Below are 18,340 nucleotides of genomic sequence, written 5' to 3'. Positions count from 1 at the left end.
AGGAAGAAATTGAAATTTTTTTTTTAGAAAAAGGACCTAAAAGAAACCAAAATCAACCCATGTCAACCTTTGAAACTCATGACTTTTATCATGAGCCTGAGTCCAACCCCATTGAAGACTAATCCTAAAAAATAATGCAATAAAATTTTAAATTAATAAAATATTGAAGGATAAAATTAAAAAAATACAATAAAAAAATCCAAAACAAAAAAATATTAATAAAAAGAATGGGACTAGATTTGATATAAAAATAATTTGAAATTAAATGTTGAAAGATGAGATTGAAAATAAAATTTAGTTAGGAAAAGGAAAAAAATAGAAATTAAAAGAATAAGGATCAAATTTGATATCAAGATTAAATGAAAACAAATGATGAGATGTGAAATTAAAGAAAAGAATCAATAAAAAAAGATAAAAAATAAAAAGAAATTAAAAGAATAAGTACTCAATTGGATATAAAAAAATAAAAAGACACCTTTATATTTTGACGAAGAGAAAATAGAGAAAAAAAAAAGGAGAAGAAAAAAGTCCACTTGCACCCTACCACAACTCCATTATATATACATGTGGCAACAACAAAAACAGGTTGGCAATGTGCTTTAAATGTTGTCCTGAAATGCAATATTGATCATAGTACAGTGACATACATATCTTTTACTTATGGGCGCGTGCATCACACGTTCTAATAATTTTTTTAAATAACAGTAATTATTATTAGTGGGCTGTTTAGAACCTGAAAAATTGAATTTAATTTCAAGGATTACATCAATTTTTTTGTTTGGAATTTTTGTAAGGGAATTGATTTGAATTTCAAATATAATTTAATTGCTAAAAAATGACCAACCCTCTGATTTGCTGCATCAATTCCCCTTAGAATTGCTATAAAAACCAATATTTCAAAAATACCCTTAACAGCATAAACCCTATTTTTTACAAAACCCTCCACTATTTTTTTTTTACCATAACCTCATTTTTTTTCAATCGAATATAGAATAATTTTCTTATTTAATAGCCACCAAAATTTTAAAATATAAAAACAAAAGTTTTCATAAATTCTCTCTCTTAAATCTTTTAAACTCTCTCTCCGTCGATTCTCTCTATCAAATCGAACAACCAAACCTCTTTTGAATCAAAACGACCAAGCAGCAGAAAGCAAAACGACAGCAATAATATGGTTGAAACCAGACGCAGCTCCTCCTCCTCCTCCAAACGATCTCTTCCTCCCTCTTCTCCTCCTCCCTCTTCTAAAAGATGCAAAGTATCCCCTCTCTCCATGTCTATATATCCGTTTTAGATTTGTTTTTTTTTTTAAAAAAAATCGGTGATATGCATTTTAATTTTTGAATTGTCGGTTGCTGATTGAAACATAGGCGGCTGCTGCTGCTGCTGCATCTGAGGTATCATCGTCGACCAGCGATGTACCGACACCGGTACTGCCGATAGAAAATACAAGTCAGGAAAAGGATTCCGGGTCTGAATTAGATTTGCAGGCTACTAAGTCTGGAGAGGAGACTCAAGCCGAGGAATTGGTGTCTTTAGGTGCGATCTTGTTTCTATTCTGTTTTTCTTTGAAAACAGATTGGTGTTATTTTGTTTATGTTCAATAGTTGTTTTGATTTTAGATGAAGTCACTGCCAATGGAGAGAAATCCAAGGGTGCAGTAGTGCTGAACAAGTCAAAGAAGCGAGTACCAAAATCAGTAAAATCTAATGCCAAGGCTGCATGGGGCCAATTGCTGTCCCAATGTTCACAGGTGATTTTGTGGTGATTCATGTTAGTGATCTGTTTATTTATGATTGTGTGGTGTTTCATTTTAGTGATCTGTTTATTTTTACCAAAAGATAATAAATTTAAAGCTTTTAATTTAGTTGGATGTTGTACTACTGGATTTCATGTTTGTCACTCGGAGTTTTGTTTTTATAATTCTAGGCTATTAGCTTCCCACTGGGTCTGCATGTTGTGAAAATCTCACCTGCCTTGGTTTTATAGACAGTCAAGTTGTTCTACAATGTTTAGGGAGCTTATTATGAGGAAGTTTGTTATAGTATGTGATGGCATCACTCTACGGGTTTCTTAATACATTGTTGACACTAATTTGAACTTGTTGCTTGGAAATTATTTTGTTGGTGAAATATTTTTATCTTTATTCCCAGGCAACTCCCTAATAAATAAACCTTTGCTTTGGCAGCACTTATCATGTTTCGAGTCTTTGGATTTCTTAGGGTAGTATTTTGTGAATCTAGTTGAGATGATTCAGACTTATCTACATCATTGTGAATTCAAGAGCAATTTTTTTTTTGTGAGTTGGTGGCTTCTTTCGTGGTTGCGGACATTTTGTGCAGGTTGTGAGTGTGCGTTTGATTAAGGCATTTTATTGATGTTAATGTCAAACTTTAAGGTACTTGGGACCGTGTCTCACAGGGTATTTAAGTGCTCTACAAAAGGTTTTGTTCATTTCTGTATGTGTTGCTGTCTGGAAAAATATATGGGGAAATTTGATTGGAGCTTTGTCGTGTGAGGTTTCAAGTGCTGTTCAGTGAGGGTCTCAAATTGTCTATTTATTTTCAGCTTGTTACCTAGGAAAAATGGGTAGAATTTATTTCAAAAGGGGAGGGAATGGAGTTTCAGGATTTGTTTTTGCTTATTTCAGTTATGTGGTTCATCTCTCTGTTTGGTAAGGTTTGTCGTATATTCTTGTATCTTGGAGATAATATAGGTCATTTAGTTGCTTTCCAAGTATATAAGCTGCTGTTGAAACAAAAATTCATGTCGAGCATGCTAATAAATGTTGTTTTTTCTTTTTAATTCCCCTATGCCATGATTGTTGATTTGGTGTTAAAAAATGGAAAGCGGGCTTCAGAAGATTTGTCATTCTCCAAGTCATGACAATAACTGGAAAGCTAGTGCTGAATTTTGTTTACTTCTTTTGTCCTAAAGGCAGATTTCTGAAATTTGCTCTTGATGTTTTACCATATTTTGTGGAACTGAACAAGTGATTGTTTCTGATGCTTTTAAGTGTGTTATTCATTGCAGAACCCTCACAAGCTGATAAATAGCACTCTTTTCACTGTTGGTCAAAGCCGACAATGCAATTTATGGCTTAATGATTCATCGATCAGTACTATTTTATGCAAACTGAAGCACATAGAGGTAGTACTCTCTGCACTGTCTAATTTCTAATTTTTTTACTTGTTAATTAACAAAAAATTATTCATCAAGGTAAGACACTGCATCATTTTCCATCATCATGCAATCCAACCCTGGCCCCTCTTTGGTAATCTGTTTATAATCACCCTGCAGCGTGGAGGTGCACCTATTGCCTTATTGGAAATCACTGGGGGAAAAGGAGCAGTCCAAGTAAATGGTAAACTTTATCAAAAGAATGAAACTTTAGCATTAAATGGAGGCGATGAAGTGATTTTCACTACTTCTGGAAAACATGCATATGTATCCTTTTCCTTCACTTTGCCTTTGGCAAAATTATGTGGCTTTATGTATTATTATTTTTGTTGTTTGTATTACTCTTCTGTTTCTGTGAAAGCATAGAAGGAAAATTCCTATCTAGATTTTGCATGTTTATATTATTTGACTTAAATGTCCATCACCTCCTCTAAGGATCATTGAATTCCTTAATGGGAATTTTAGATATTTCAGCAGCTAACAAGCAATAGCTTAGGCACACCAGGCATGCCTTCTGTGAGCATCTTAGAAGCCCAGAGTGCTCCTATAAAAGGGATTCACATTGAGGCAAGGTCTAGAGACCCCTCAGATTATGCAGGCGCATCAATATTGGCTTCTTTGTCACATCTTCTTCCACCTGCTGCCAAAACTGGTGAGGATGGGCAGCAAAATACAGATTTTTCCACCTTGCCTTCTGGCTGCGAAGCGTCCGAAGATCATGTTCCAGATGTTGAAATGAAGGATGGCACAAGCAATAATGATCCCAGTGATGTTTCCCCAAGCGAGAAAGCTGTTGCTCCTTCCTCTAATGCTGCCAATGAAAATGCTAATGCTGATAGCATGAGATTGGGTGCTTGTACAAATGCAGTTATTGGAAGGATTCCAAATTCAACTTATGAGTTAAAGCCATTGTTGCGGATGCTTGCAGGTTCATCTTCTGAATTTGATAAAATATTTGATGAGAGGGAAAGGAGAGAAATCCTCAAGGATCTTGATCCTCCACCAGTTCTAATGTCCACTAGACGGCAGTTGTTTAAGGATAGTTTACAAAAAGGAATTCTAAACCCTGAAGAGATTGAAGTTTCATTTGACAATTTCCCATATTATCTAAGGTGCACATTTTCATTTGTCAAGTAGTAGTGTAAAATATTTTTCTTTGAATGCTATTCATTTCAGTGTGGAAATTATTCATGCTGTACATGTCTCTGTCATTTATGACTTAAAACATAAGGACAAAAACATGTGCTAACCAATCTAAAAACAGCTTGATATTACTGTTTCTTGGCATGATCTAACCTCATTTAGGCTATAGAGAGGCAGGATTAGCACATGTATGGAATTCACCTTTTCAATTCAATTATACTCTGATTGACTAATGGATTAAGGAACTGGCAAAAGGCAATGAATTGAGTTGAATTCTACAAAAAACACCAATTCAATCAAGCTCTTAATAACGGAATCATCAATTTTTTTGTTATCTCATGTCTTACTGTGCTGGACCAAATTGGTACTTTTACTGACCCTGAGCCCTCTTACAGTGATACAACTAAGAAAGTTTTGATAGGTGGTGCATTCATCCATCTGAAATGTGGTAACAAAGTTGCAAAGTTTGCTTGCGATCTCCCTACTGTGTCCCCACGCATGTTACTATCTGGTCCTGCAGGTAGCCCCTCTCTTATTTGCTTTATGATATATATTTTTGCTTCATTTTGTATGTTCATTGTTATTAGCTCCTGTTCTTGTGAAATTTTGCTGTAGGCTCTGAAATATATCAGGAGACTCTGACAAAGGCACTTGCCAAAGATGCTGGTGCTAGACTATTAATTGTGGATTCGCTTCAATTGCCTGGTGTAAGCTTTTTGGATATCTTCAGAATCTTCTTTTTTGTTCTTCATATGTGAGCATGTTTCACTGCTCCTTAGGCCATGTCTCCCACAAATTTCCATCCATATTAGGCCATGCTGCTTTTTTGGAGCGCCAAATATGCATGTTTTGTGGCGTTCTAGTTTCTTCTCATACTGCTTTCTAATAATTTCAGGGATCAATACACAAAGAAGCTGATTCTTCTAGAGAAAGTTTAAAATCAGAAAGAGTCTCTGCATTTGCCAAAAGAGCCATGCAGGCAGCATTACTAACTAAGAAACCTACTTCTAGTGTTGAGGCTGGCATAACTGGTTGCTCTACATTTGGTTCTCATGCCCGGCCAAAGCAGGAAACTTCTACTGCATCATCCAAAAACTACACGTTTAAAACAGGCATTTTTGCTTTTATAACAGCAGCTTTTTTTTAAAAAATTGTCCTTTTGCTGCTGTTTCATAGACTACCTTAAGAGTTAATACCTAAATTGCTATCTGACTTACAGTTTGTTAAATTGCAGGTGACAGAGTAAAGTTTGTGGGTACCTCCTTGGCATCTGCAATTTCTTCTTTGCAGCCTCCTTTAAAGTATTTTTCTTTCTTTTCTTAAGGTGTCCTATTTTCTTATTATTTGTTGGGTTCCTTTCAATTTAATGGCTATATCTCTCCCAAGCACACGGGACTTTAATTCTCTCTTGAATCCAAGCTTCTTGATTATATGCTATAAGTGCCTGTACCTTGAACTGTATTAAAAAAAATCCCCAGCCTTCCTGAATACCATATACTCAACCAGATGCATAGTTTTTGTAAAAAAAAAAAATATTAATTATGTTTTGTTTTGAACTTTTTCTCTCGATAGGGAACCAACAATTGGTTTACGAGGCAAGGTGGTCCTTACTTTTGAAGGAAACAGTTCCTATAAAATTGGCGTTAGATTTGATCAATCCATCCCAGAAGGCAATGACTTGGGCGGTCGTTGTGAAGAGGATCATGGTTTCTTTTGTACAGGTGTGTTCTTGAACCATCTAGACTCTGTCACTGATTTATTAGATGATGGTGTTTGTTTGCAGCAGAACATCATCCAATATCACTAATGCCTTCTTTTCTCTCAGCTAATTCACTTCGTTTGGATAGTTCTGGAGGAGAAGATGTTGACAGGCTTGCTATTAATGAGCTCTTTGAGGTCCTTGCTACTTTAACTAGAGTAATGTTTGTTGCTGCTTTCTTCTTCTTCTCATATAAGGCCCCAAGCTGATTTTTTGATGTTTCATAGGTTGCTTTAAATGAAAGTAAAAATGCCCCCCTAATCTTGTTTTTGAAAGACTTAGAGAAGTCTCTGGTGGGAAATCAAGATGCATACACTTCCCTAAAGAGTAAGCTTGAGAATTTACCAGAGAAAGTTATCGTAATGGGCTCCCATACCCAGATTGACAATCGTAAGGAGAAGGTAATCCTTTGGCAGATATTCTGGTACCTGTATTTGTATATTTGCTATTTGATACTTTTAAGTTTATCTATATCCTGACAATATATATTTACATTTTCTATGACTTGTTATGTTACAGTCCCATGCTGGTGGTCTTCTATTTACGAAGTTTGGCGGCAACCACACTGCATTACTTGATCTTGCTTTTCCGGTATGCAAAGCATTGCCATAATGGTTATGAGCTATTTTTTTTTCAACTCCGTGTTCGTGTTCTCAAAAGCATTATGGTTGATGGCTGATTTGCCATTAGTCTTTCTCTCCCTCTTTCACAGGGCATGTGTGCATATAGAGATAAGAGTTTACTGAATTAACATGCTCTTATCATAATAGCTGTGTTTGTTTACTTGGATACTCATTAATTTGCATATACTAGTATGGGATAAGGCTTTGTTGTCATTGTATGTGATGAGCTGTATTTAAACAGATATAGCTTGATAATAGTTATGAATATTAATCATATTATCATCCAGGCTTGTGTTAGGCATATCCTTCTGGTGCAAATTTTACAATTATGCTTTTAATGATTTTATGGATCAGAAAGGGCTTAAATTAGGAAGCGTGTACCAGTGATTTATTTGGATTGCTCTCATATATGTTGTTTGTTGCCACCTTTTATTGCGCCATTGATCAGTTCAAGCATATTTTGATGCTATGTTTTTTTTTTTATAGTTTGATAGTTTTGGCAGAGGATAGATTTGTGCAGATCCTCCCTTTCAGGAGATGTAGACGTGACTAAAATTTATGCCTTGGCTAATTTAGGAATTAGATTAGGACTTAATCGGTGATGATATGATGGTTGACTTTTGTGGGTTTCTGCAAGAATTCTTCTGAATGCAGAAAAGGGAAGGCTCCCTTTTGGACCTAAATAATGGTAAAAGATTGCACAGCAAGATATATAAGTGTTTTGAATTCGAACAATTAGATCTGAACTTCTAGTAAACACAATATTTATGATTTGACTTGAAAACTTAAAAATGCTATAAAGACAAGCCAAGCTAGTGGATTTTGACTTTGCATATTAAATCAAGTCATTAGCTTTCATGATCAGCATTTACTGCAAAAAATGATTCATTTCCATGAAGTATCCCTAGAAGTTGATATGCGATAAGCTTTAAGACATGGAAAACTTAAATAAGACTCATAATGACAAGAAAAGAATCCATGCCAGCCTCCTTCATGTCTCTTTATGGATGGATTACTCTCTCTTCAGTATCCTCGCATGGATACAATTTTCCTTTAATTTTTTTTAGTGTAAAATTTGTTATGCATGATTCTCTTGCATCTGATGCAGTTTGTCACATGGTATAAAGCTTAACTTCTACCCATAGTATGACCAGACCAAGAGTGCCATGGTGAGGTGATCAAATATCTGAGTGCTTAACACAACTCTTATATAGACAATTCTCATTTGCTCTTTTGTTTGCTGGCCACAATAAAAATTAAAGTTTTGATACCTCTTATATGCATTAGAGTCAAAAGCTTCCATACTGGTTGTTTCGTGTCATTTACATTAGTCTCACATCGCTGAAGAATTAAAATGATGCGAGTATAGCCTCTAATTCAGGATAGCTTTGGAAGACCGAGTGATAGGAGCAAAGAAACACCCAAAGCAATGAAGCAGCTCTCACGACTTTTCCCAAACAAAGTAACAGTACAGTTGCCACAGGTATTGTTCCTGCATTCAGTTTATAATCTAGTCAAGCTTTTTTCATTTTCTTCAACCCTCGAATGCCTTAGCCAACATTTTTGAGCATCCTGGCAGGATGAAGCGTTGCTTGTGGACTGGAAACAGCAGTTGGAGCGTGATATTGAAACTCTGAAAGCACAAGCCAACATTTTTAGCTTTCGTTCAGTAAGTATAATTGCTTCTGTATTGTGAACTGTTATGTCCACTTTCCTACCGATTTTCCTACGTCCTAAATGGCGGTTGCTTCTGTCACTTCTGTCTTGCAAGGATTTCCTCTAATACATGTACAGTAGCCAACCCTTATGCAGTTGAAATAGCATTATTCTCACCCATGGCATCCAAACACATACAGATGCCTCCATGCTTAGAATCAAACATTGTTTGCTCTAGTTTGGTCCTCTGATAATTTTTCAGTTTTACTGCTTTTGATGTTCGCCTGCAAGTGGTCAAATGATGATTCATTTTATACTTGTGCATGGCATCCAAACGCATACAGTTTCGTACTCGCTCAGAAAAAGAAATAATTTTTTTCTAGTTAGGTCCTCATGGTGCTCAAGCTGTAACTACCAACACTTACAACATATGAGAGAGAGACACAAGGAGAGAGAATCACATCCAGGTTCACCAAAAGTGATAAGAATATCTCTCTCCTCAAAAATTATTTTTAATTCCCTGTCATGTTTCTCTCTCTCTCTCTCTCTCTCTCTCATATGTTGTAAGTGTTGGTAGTTACAGCTTGAGCATCATAGAATTTCTTGGTCAGACTTTGTGCTTTAGATTGGCCATGAAGAATGACCATTTTTTTTTTGCTGAGATACACAAGTTCTCTCGAAGCTAGGTATTATTCCAATCCAATCTATATGGATCAGGTTGAAGATCTAAACTTAACTTTGCTTTATTTCTTACTTTACCTGTATATGTTGTTTCATTTCTTTTGGTTTTCTAAATTTGAGAAATTAGAAAATAGGTTTTTGTTTCTGTGTTTGTTATTGGTTATTTACTTTGTACATGATGTGTGTAGGTTCTCAGCCGAGTTGGTTTGTGTTGCCCTGACCTAGAAACTGTGTGCCTTAAAGATCAAGCCCTTACAACTGAAAGTAAGGGTTCTTGACTCAACTCTTGCATATCTTCACCTTTTTTTTTTTTTTGGTATTGATATTAACATTAAACTGCAATATTTCACTGGTGCTATTATTTTACTTAAACAGGTGTGGAGAAAGTAGTGGGATGGGCTTTGAGTCACCACTTTATGCATTGTTCTGAAGCCTCTGTCAATGATTCCAAAATTCTTATATCTTCTGAAAGGTTTTTTTTCTCCTCATTTTTTTCCCATCATTAACTATAAAATGTCAACTCTTTTCTTGTATTAACATTTCCTTTGATGTATATGCTGCAGCATTTTGTATGGATTGAGCGTTCTACATGGCGTACAAAATGAAAGCAAGAGCTTGAAGAAGTCACTGAAGGTAAAATTGATGGCCATATCTGTTCAGATGTTTATCTGATTTCCCCCCCATCATGATATTAACCAAAAAGATCATCTTTCAGGATGTGGTCACTGAGAATGAATTTGAGAAGAAACTTCTAGCAGATGTCATGCCTCCTAGTGACATTGGAGTTTCCTTTGATGACATTGGAGCCTTAGAAAATGTGAAGGATACCTTGAAGGAACTGGTTATGCTCCCTCTGCAAAGACCTGAATTGTTTTGCAAAGGACAGCTGACTAAGGTTAATTGCAAAATATGTAGGCTTTTTTTTCTTTCCTCCTATAAGTATTTTTATTTTTATGTTTACAAGATGTTATTCCTTGTACAGCCTTGCAAGGGAATATTGCTGTTTGGGCCTCCTGGTACTGGGAAAACAATGCTGGCAAAGGCTGTAGCAACTGAGGCTGGTGCAAACTTTATAAATATATCTATGTCGAGCATTACTTCGAAGGTACATATGAGTACATATATGTTGTGCTATTTGATGTTCTGTGAGCTTTCACTTGAGCATTGCTATTGTTTATTGAAATGTTAACATCAATATTTATTGCAGTGGTTTGGAGAAGGCGAAAAGTATGTCAAGGCAGTGTTCTCTTTAGCTAGTAAAATCGCTCCTAGTGTTGTTTTTGTTGATGAGGTTTGTGCAATATATCTTCTTGTCACTCATTCTGATAGCTGATTTTCAAACCCGGACCCCCTGACAAAGCCACAGCCAATAGGCAAGCGCAAATGTGATAGTCCGGGCACATTTTTTTCCTTATTATAGTCTCTGTTTGAGGTTCCTTATTTTGTCTTTGTTCTTTTCAGCAATGTTAAAAGCTAAATTTCCTACAAGTCTTGTAGAATTTCTATTTGATAATGCAAAGCATTTGCTGGTCATACAACTGGAACATAATAATTAATTTGGAATGATGAGAATTAAAATTTGAATCTACATCATATATGAACAGTATAAAAATGTTAAGATGACTTTTTATTGCAAGGCCTGCGACCAGCATTGTTTGAGAAAGAGCGTTTCTTTTTTGCCTTCATCAGCTTGTTGCCCAACATTTTTTCCCCCTCATTTTAATAGTCTTTCCAAGCCCCCAACTTCTCAAACATGTCTTTCTTGATATTTAAGGAAATGAGTGTGAAACCACAACGAAAAGCAATTAATGAAATGTATAGAGACTATATTCTATACCATCATTGTCATAATGATAATAAGAGCAACAATATCAACTGCATTTGAGTCGGTATGAAATGATTGTTCAATCACTTGGCTTATATGTTCTTTCAGGTGGATAGCATGTTGGGAAGACGTGAAAATCCAGGGGAGCATGAGGCTATGCGTAAGATGAAGAATGAGTTCATGGTGAATTGGGATGGCCTGCGTACAAAAGATAAAGAACGAGTCTTGGTACTTGCTGCCACAAATAGACCTTTTGACCTTGATGAGGCTGTTATTAGGAGACTTCCCCGGAGGTGCTCTATCTTATGTTTATCTTACCCTTTTCTTTAAAATGGCAAAATAGCAACATCATTGACTTTCATCTGCAACTGGTTTGCAGATTAATGGTTAACTTGCCAGATGCACCGAATAGAGAAAAAATCCTGAGGGTTATCTTGGCCAAAGAAGATTTGGCACCTGATGTTGATTTAGAAGCAGTTGCAAATATGACTGATGGCTATTCTGGGAGCGATATAAAGGTTCTTTCACACTATTTAGCTAGCATCTGATTTTTCTCTCATTACTTCTGTCTAATCTCTTTTTTCCCCCTTTCTTTTCAGAATCTTTGTGTTACTGCTGCACATTGTCCTATACGAGAAATTTTAAAAACGGAAAAGAAGGTTTGCTTGACATTGCTATTTGTTTAATGTGAATTATTCTGATGTTCTCTATTCTAGAACTTATGTAATTGAAAGCCACATTAGTTCTTTAATTGCAATGTTGTGTGTGTGTGCATATATAATTGAAACCCCACATTGAATATTTATTCCATGAAACATTTCGTGCCTAGAAATCATCTTAGTCTACAATGTTACAATACAAGTATTGCTCATAAGTACCCCAAGGTAGCCTTCTTACTCGGTGCTTGTGCTAAGGGCTCCTTGGACTTGGTTTATGTCTGAATCATTTCATGCCTAGAAGTCATTTTAGTCCACAGTGCTCTGATGCAAGTATTGCTCATAAGCACATTCATGTATATTCCTGTTAAGTTGTTAGCCTAGGAGACTACATTCCTGGAATTGTCTCTGAGGGGCTGCTAGATATGACTGCCATGTGGTTTATGTTAGGATATTCATTCTTGAAACTTTTAGCATAGCTGCTGCAAATATGGCATCTAATAACATTAGCACAGGCGGGTATGTAATGTGAGCACTTGTCACACTGCCAGTAAACATTTTAGTTAAATGAATCAAGGCTTTTCTTTGAAGTCCAAATATACTCGCTTGTTGACTTGTAAATTCCAATGTACTGAATGGAAACATGTTTATCATTTTTATTTGGCTGTGTTGATGTTTTTAAACAAATTTTGGGAGGAAACCTGGCATGGGAACTTTCTAAATTGCTATCTTGCTTGCTTTTTTAAATGCTATACATGTGATTCGACTTTTGTACATAATTTTGTACACTTATTGGCTGTGCAATTGACTTTTGAGGGGCACAAATTTCAGGAAAGAACTTTGGCATTGGCTGAGAATAGTCCATTGCCCACATTGTACAGCAGTTCTGACATCCGTCCTCTTAAGATGGAGGATTTTAGATATGCACATGAACAGGTATGATGATTCAGAACATTTTCATTAATTGGTTGGGGAGTTGACTGAGTAGCATGTTATACTTGTTTCAAGTTTGTTTGTTAATTCACCTTTTGGCCCAAATATATTCCTTTAGCTGTTTGGTCTGGGAATCTGATCTGGTCAACTCTAATCATCGAACGACCTTTCCATCCTGGAGCAGCATTTTGTTTTTTCAAGTTCCCCACCCAGCCATCTGTTAAAATTTAATCTTTGATTATTCCTTTTTATGTTGGAGAAATGATGAAAAAGAACAGGAGTAATAGGGAGGATAAGATAATAATTGACTTGGAAATGGCGATGCTGTTACAGAAAGAGAACAGTCAGATATGAGAGCCCTCTAGTTTATAAACGTAGTAATAGAAGACCCATGTGAGAACCCACAGATGCATTTCGCCACAGAGAGGCTAGAAAACCCATAGATGCTATATATTATTGGTCGGTAATTTTCTACATTTAGCAGTTAGTTCATGGCATTTTGCCCTTGTGAAGACGCTCAATAGAATCATCTTAAAACCACAGGGATTAATGTGGTGTTTTTGTCCAGGCGCAGCCTCTCGGAAACGTATTTTACTCTCATGTGGATTCACCTTGAAAGATTGATTGATTGATTTTGTTCTTTCCTTGGCTTTTGTAGTTTGTATCAGAGATTGTTGCCTAATGTGTGGGTGCATTTAGGATTTTATTGAAGAAAGAAATGCCGTCCCTGCAAACATAAACAACCACCTTAGCATTGCCATTTAGTCATCTAATTTCAATTTATTTATGAATTAGTCATGTTAATACTCTAATAATTGCAGGTGTGTGCAAGTGTGTCGTCAGAGTCCACAAACATGAACGAGCTCCTCCAATGGAATGATCTATATGGAGAAGGTGGATCGAGAAAGAAGAAATCGCTCAGCTATTTCATGTAGAGAATGTATGTTTCATGTACAGGCATTTCTTGTTTAATTTATTCTTAAGTCGCCTAGATTTAGGACCTGTATTTTGTGGAAATTTCATTGCAGGTCCTGACCGTAGAATAGGTTTTAATTATTGACCGCATTCAGGAATCGTACGATATTTATTGGCTGGTAATTTGGCCGAAAGCTGCATTTTTCTTCTTCTTTTTCCTCTTTGATTCATTTCCCCCCCTTCGTTCTAGCATGTAAACACTAGTTTTGACAATGAATAAATCATCTTTGCATTGCACACCACGGAAATATTACCGAGAGTAACATTTCCGGTGAAGTAGATTTCTGGTCTTCTCAACATTCCCTTTTCTGACTCAACATTTCCGGTGAAGTGGAGAAGTTGACTTCGGTTGTATCATTAAAATCTATGCAGCAAGTCACCTGTCAAATTGCATGACGTAAATTTAAATTAGAGAAGATTTTCCTACGGTGTGCCGGAGGAAACCTCTACAGCCTAGCAAATCCTGGCATTGCGTGACCAGTGAGTTTAAATTCAGCCTGATATAACTGCTGTGCTGTATGCGGGTTGATAATGTATTATACTCCTGATACAATCTGAAGTTGATTGCATACAAATTGGTGATAATATGAGATAACATGTGGACTTGATATTTAAATACCTTGTGAATGTACGTCTAGTCACCACTGGATAAAGTGTTGAAGGAGATCAATGAAAACCTCACGTCAGCAAATGTCTTCCAATTACTTCCTCCTTGTCATGATGCAAACAGCTGAAGGAAAAGTTCAACAATAGGAGAAGCCTAATAGGGCTTGAGGCAGGATTTCCAAGTAACTGCGGAAAAGAATGCTAATACTGCCTAAAATATAACATTCCCTCCCAATTGTAATTTGATATGAACAAAGAGAGAATTACCTACAACTCACTTTATAGTTCTTTAATTGAAGAGGGCTTGCAATCACACCTTCTTGATGGATATCGTCCAAAGAAGATCAGAACTGGACTGCACTGTTATCTTTTCACCTTGGACTAAGTTTGATGTGCTTACCAGATCACCAAACCTCATTTCCGTGTTAGCTGGAAAACAGAAAATATGAAATTCAGTCAATCAGACTCCTATGGCAAATTTCATAATAGCCGAGAAAGAGGATGAAAGAAATCCATCAGACATTAACCATCTGTAAGAGTTTATTCAATGAGGAAAGGAAGTTAGGGAAGAAGTGAATCATTGCAAGACCCTGGCATTTTTTGCCCCCGGTTGTTTAACACATCATTCTGTACCCCAGAGAAGAAAAGCTGTGGTGTCAAGTGCCCAAAACTATCTAGGGGCTGCCCCTCCATATGTCAAATGACAATATTAATGGTGATGTGTAATTTAATGAAAATTTTGACCAGAGAACACGAGACTCGGGATTGGAGACCTATATGTTTCTGCTTATTAGCTCAGCAAATGAAAGCACTCACCAGAATAATTTCAAATCGATATACTTACTGAGATCCCATTGAAGCCCCGTTGTTGTAGTGCTCACAGATGTCATCCCTATGGGAATGAGTCCGCAATGCGGACCCTCGACAGAAGATTGAATATGAATCTCATGACAGTGAGTCCTTGGAAGTAAGTAGATTAGGCAATCATCTGATAAAAGGATTATTCGCGTGGTTGAGAAACGATATAGCACGTTAATGTTTCCAGCCTCATGGTCAAATCGCCCACCAAGTGCTCCAGCTACAAGAATGCAGAGCTGCAAATTACAACAAAAGCAAAAAACCTGTCATGTTGCCAATCTGAGCAGGGAAACAGTCACAATGGTGGTCTCCATAACACCCAGTGCAGTTTATTTTTTTCAGACAAGCTCCTGAGCAAAAACTAGCCAGGATTGTCATGAAGAATATGGACATCGTGATTCTGGTAATTTATTTTCAACTCCCAGAAGTTATAATTTTGTACTTTGAGCTTCTAAAAGCAACAAAATAATCTTTATGGGGTAAATATTTAAGCAGGCAAATGAAGTACAAAAGACTGAAAAGTCATAAAATGTCAAAACTATAGTGCTGGTTTTAAAAGGAGCAAAAGTTTAGCTACACTAAAACCTTAGTGACTCAAACATATACTGTCCTAAAATTTCCACACAAGCATGCTTTGAAGGCAAGCACGACACTCACCAAACTGCAGGGACTCAAAATAAATCAATCAAAATTCTTTACAAAAGTGTCCAGGTATGATAAATGCATGAGATCAGGTGGATGCACTTTAAAAAAGGAGCCTTTGGATGTGAATATGTTTATCTTACATTCGATTTATCCAAGTTTGGTGCGAAGTCTCGAATGTAGGCCACACACTTGTGTAGATCTGTGGTATCCTGATCATGAGATTCATCAACTACCTTGGTCCCCTGCATTTTGGAAGCAAGCACGAGTATCTGAGCAAGGTTTGACTGATCACACTCAGAAGAAAAAAATCCATGTAAAAGCATGGCCCAGAAAACAATTGAAAAGATTCAAAAAGGGCTTCAATCATAAGTGCCCAACTCCAAAATGATAAGTTGGCAAATGGCAGGGCATGAATAGAGGATACTTTGGACGAATAAAAGGAAAACATCCTACTGATAATACAGTGATATAAGTGGGACCAAGAAACAACTACCAAGTTGGTATAGAAGTCCAGTACTTCTGTCCGAATTGAGTCCATGTCCCCTTTGATTATGTCTGGCTTGTACCTGGTTGAAATCTACCGGTCAGCATCACGATAAGTCTACTAAAGATGACAAGCAGTGATTTAAGAACCATGGCGTCAAGAAACGCCGCACATAATTCATGTCTCTACAGTGTAATATCTCTAGCTGATATTTCATTTAATCTAAAACCTCTTGTCTGCTCTGACAGCATCCATCATGAACTCCCTTGCTGAAATCATATGCTCAGAAGACGTCAATCAGAAAAGCGCAAAGGTGTTTGCAGAATAAATATGTAAATTTTAGCTACTTTCAAGAATTCTAAAATTACCCAACATTTTTTTTTTTGTCTCAATCAAGAAAATCATGATTTATTCAGCCATGAATCCACCACCCCATTGAAAAAGATTTCGTTTTTGTTTCAATGAAATTCATTTTAAGATTCAATCCAATAGTAAAATCACTACAAATGCAAAATCTCAAAATCAACCTCTCTTTGGAGGGGAAAAGAAAAACAGAGAGTGACCTGTGTCGAACATCAAGAGCGTCATCGCGGGGGAACAAGAGAGGCATTTCGTCGAACACCCGATTGGCACCTCCATCAGCGCACACCCGCACCTGTGCTGTTACACACCGCCAAAAACCAAAAGAAAAAACTTTGTCACGCTCACGCATGCAAGGAGGCAGGCAATTGGCAAAGAAAGAGAAAGCCACGAGGGATACTGAACCGTGGTCCCAGAGAATAGGAGTAAATCTGGGAAGGCGTTGGTTAAGGACGACAAGTGCGTAGGTAACAGAGGAGCTGTGGTCGTTGCCGGGCAGAAGGAACGTGGAAGAATGAGTCATCACATCCATTTTCTGCTTATTCAATTAAAAAAAAGATAAGTTTCGCGGTTTTCTAAAACTGAAATTGATAGAGAAAGCGATGATAAGAAAGGGATGGCTGATGTGATGATGATGATGAAACAGCACCTTGTGTTTTTAATTTGTCCTGAGATGATTTTTAAAACATTAAATTAATAGATTTTTTTAATATTAAAAACAAAAAGAATTTAAAAAATATTTAAATTGTTGCCATCGATGATCAAACCCTAAAAGCTCAGTCTTCGCTCACCAGGACCCTCTCTCTCTCCACCAAAATAATTGTTGCCAGCCACAAAAACCCAACTCCACAAATGTCTCCTCCCCACAACGCTGACAACCACCAACGGAACCTGTTAAGACATTAACACAGAAATGCGTAGAGGAGTTGGTGATAAACCTGCAATATCTTATATATAACTTATTTGTTAATTGAGTTCACGCATTTACGATTAAACTATAGGATATTTATGGTATTTTTTCTAATAATAATAATAATAATAAAAGTTATTATTATTATTATTATTCACCTTGTAAAGGTCAATCCAAGTTTCTAACTTTACCTTATAATTGAGGGTTAATTTATAATTATGAACGTCTGATAATAATGATGGTTGACTTATATCATGTAAAACTAGTATGCTATCCCCTTGCTATTATAAATAATATTTCCATATCAATTTGCATATGATGTGAGTTAGACAGTAGATGTATTCTTGCTGAGATACTTGATATAAAGTCAATTAATAGATGTATTCTTGCTGAGATACTTGATATAAAGTCAATTAACAAATTGTAAGCACATAATTAACACTATATACTTGATAATTAATACTATATATTTGATTTTGAAATACAATATACGACCATGTTAATCATTAATGATATATTACTCAATCGGTATAAATCATTAGAGTATTTGATGATATAATTTTATAATTTTTTGTTTTGTATTCGACATATTTAAAATGATGTATCCGAGAGAAAAAATCAAATCATTCTTAATATGGTCAAAAGCTTGTTGGTTAAGGGAGAATTTTTTTTTTTTTTTTTTGGGTCTGAAACAATCTTATGGTCCATTTATATTTTGAACAAATGCCCTACATTTATTGTTAGAAATATGACACTTGGGAAGCTTGAAAGGGACGAAAACTAGTTGTGGACCACTATAAAGAGTTTGATGCCTAACATTTGCACATATTCCAAATGAAAAGAAGAAAAAGCTCAATGATAAAGTTGTAAAATGTGTCTTTTTTAGAGTCAGTGAACATTTCAAAGCCTACAAATTATTCAACCTAGTTGCTGAAAAGGTGATTATCAACAGAGATATAGTTTTTGATGAAGAAAATGTATGGAATTGGATTGGAGAAGGTAATCAGCAACAGCTGCAACTTCCAGCAGACTCTATTATTGCAGAT

At 36.2% G+C, this 18,340-nt stretch overlaps 2 protein-coding genes across 24 annotated transcripts; one reads left to right on the top strand and one right to left on the bottom strand.

The window, feature by feature from the left end:
- Positions 1 to 1,039: 1,039 nt before the first annotated feature.
- Positions 1,040 to 13,668, top strand: LOC7478835 (uncharacterized). 2 transcript variants are annotated; one of them, XM_024594058.2, is made up of 27 exons: positions 1,040 to 1,258; positions 1,371 to 1,539; positions 1,623 to 1,753; positions 3,034 to 3,150; positions 3,301 to 3,447; positions 3,646 to 4,292; positions 4,719 to 4,843; positions 4,939 to 5,030; positions 5,219 to 5,435; positions 5,558 to 5,624; positions 5,896 to 6,044; positions 6,149 to 6,219; positions 6,310 to 6,483; positions 6,602 to 6,673; positions 8,087 to 8,188; positions 8,285 to 8,374; positions 9,231 to 9,306; positions 9,418 to 9,514; positions 9,606 to 9,675; positions 9,758 to 9,937; positions 10,025 to 10,147; positions 10,250 to 10,333; positions 10,976 to 11,160; positions 11,247 to 11,385; positions 11,467 to 11,526; positions 12,355 to 12,459; positions 13,278 to 13,668. In XM_024594058.2, the coding sequence occupies exons 1-27, from the start codon at positions 1,172 to 1,174 to the stop codon at positions 13,389 to 13,391; spliced, it is 3,690 nt and encodes a 1,229-aa protein (XP_024449826.2). In that variant the 5' UTR covers positions 1,040 to 1,171; the 3' UTR covers positions 13,392 to 13,668. The 2 variants fall into 2 exon arrangements, with proteins under 2 accessions (XP_024449826.2, XP_024449825.2); XM_024594057.2 differs by having other exon boundaries at positions 8,075 to 8,188.
- Positions 12,734 to 17,297, bottom strand: LOC7478836 (thiamine pyrophosphokinase 1). Of its 22 annotated transcripts, XM_052450262.1 has the most exons (8): positions 17,176 to 17,295; positions 16,790 to 16,919; positions 16,588 to 16,684; positions 16,034 to 16,106; positions 15,681 to 15,782; positions 14,882 to 15,131; positions 14,051 to 14,466; positions 13,358 to 13,811 (listed from the first exon to the last, which is right to left on the bottom strand). In XM_052450262.1, the coding sequence occupies exons 2-7, from the start codon at positions 16,914 to 16,916 to the stop codon at positions 14,348 to 14,350; spliced, it is 768 nt and encodes a 255-aa protein (XP_052306222.1). In that variant the 5' UTR covers positions 16,917 to 16,919; positions 17,176 to 17,295; the 3' UTR covers positions 13,358 to 13,811; positions 14,051 to 14,347. The 22 variants fall into 22 exon arrangements, with proteins under 22 accessions (XP_052306208.1, XP_052306210.1, XP_052306222.1 ...); XM_052450248.1 differs by lacking the exon at positions 17,176 to 17,295 and adding an exon at positions 12,734 to 13,183 and having other exon boundaries at positions 13,686 to 13,811; positions 16,588 to 17,027; XM_052450247.1 differs by having other exon boundaries at positions 16,588 to 16,919; positions 17,176 to 17,297.
- Between the last annotated feature and the right edge of the window lie 1,043 nt (positions 17,298 to 18,340).

Source organism: Populus trichocarpa, chromosome 2 (genome assembly GCF_000002775.5).
Source record: "Populus trichocarpa isolate Nisqually-1 chromosome 2, P.trichocarpa_v4.1, whole genome shotgun sequence".
Classification (NCBI taxonomy): Eukaryota; Viridiplantae; Streptophyta; class Magnoliopsida; order Malpighiales; family Salicaceae; genus Populus; species Populus trichocarpa.
Note: the sequence above shows the minus strand (reverse complement) of the source record. Positions and strands in the feature narration are given on the sequence as shown.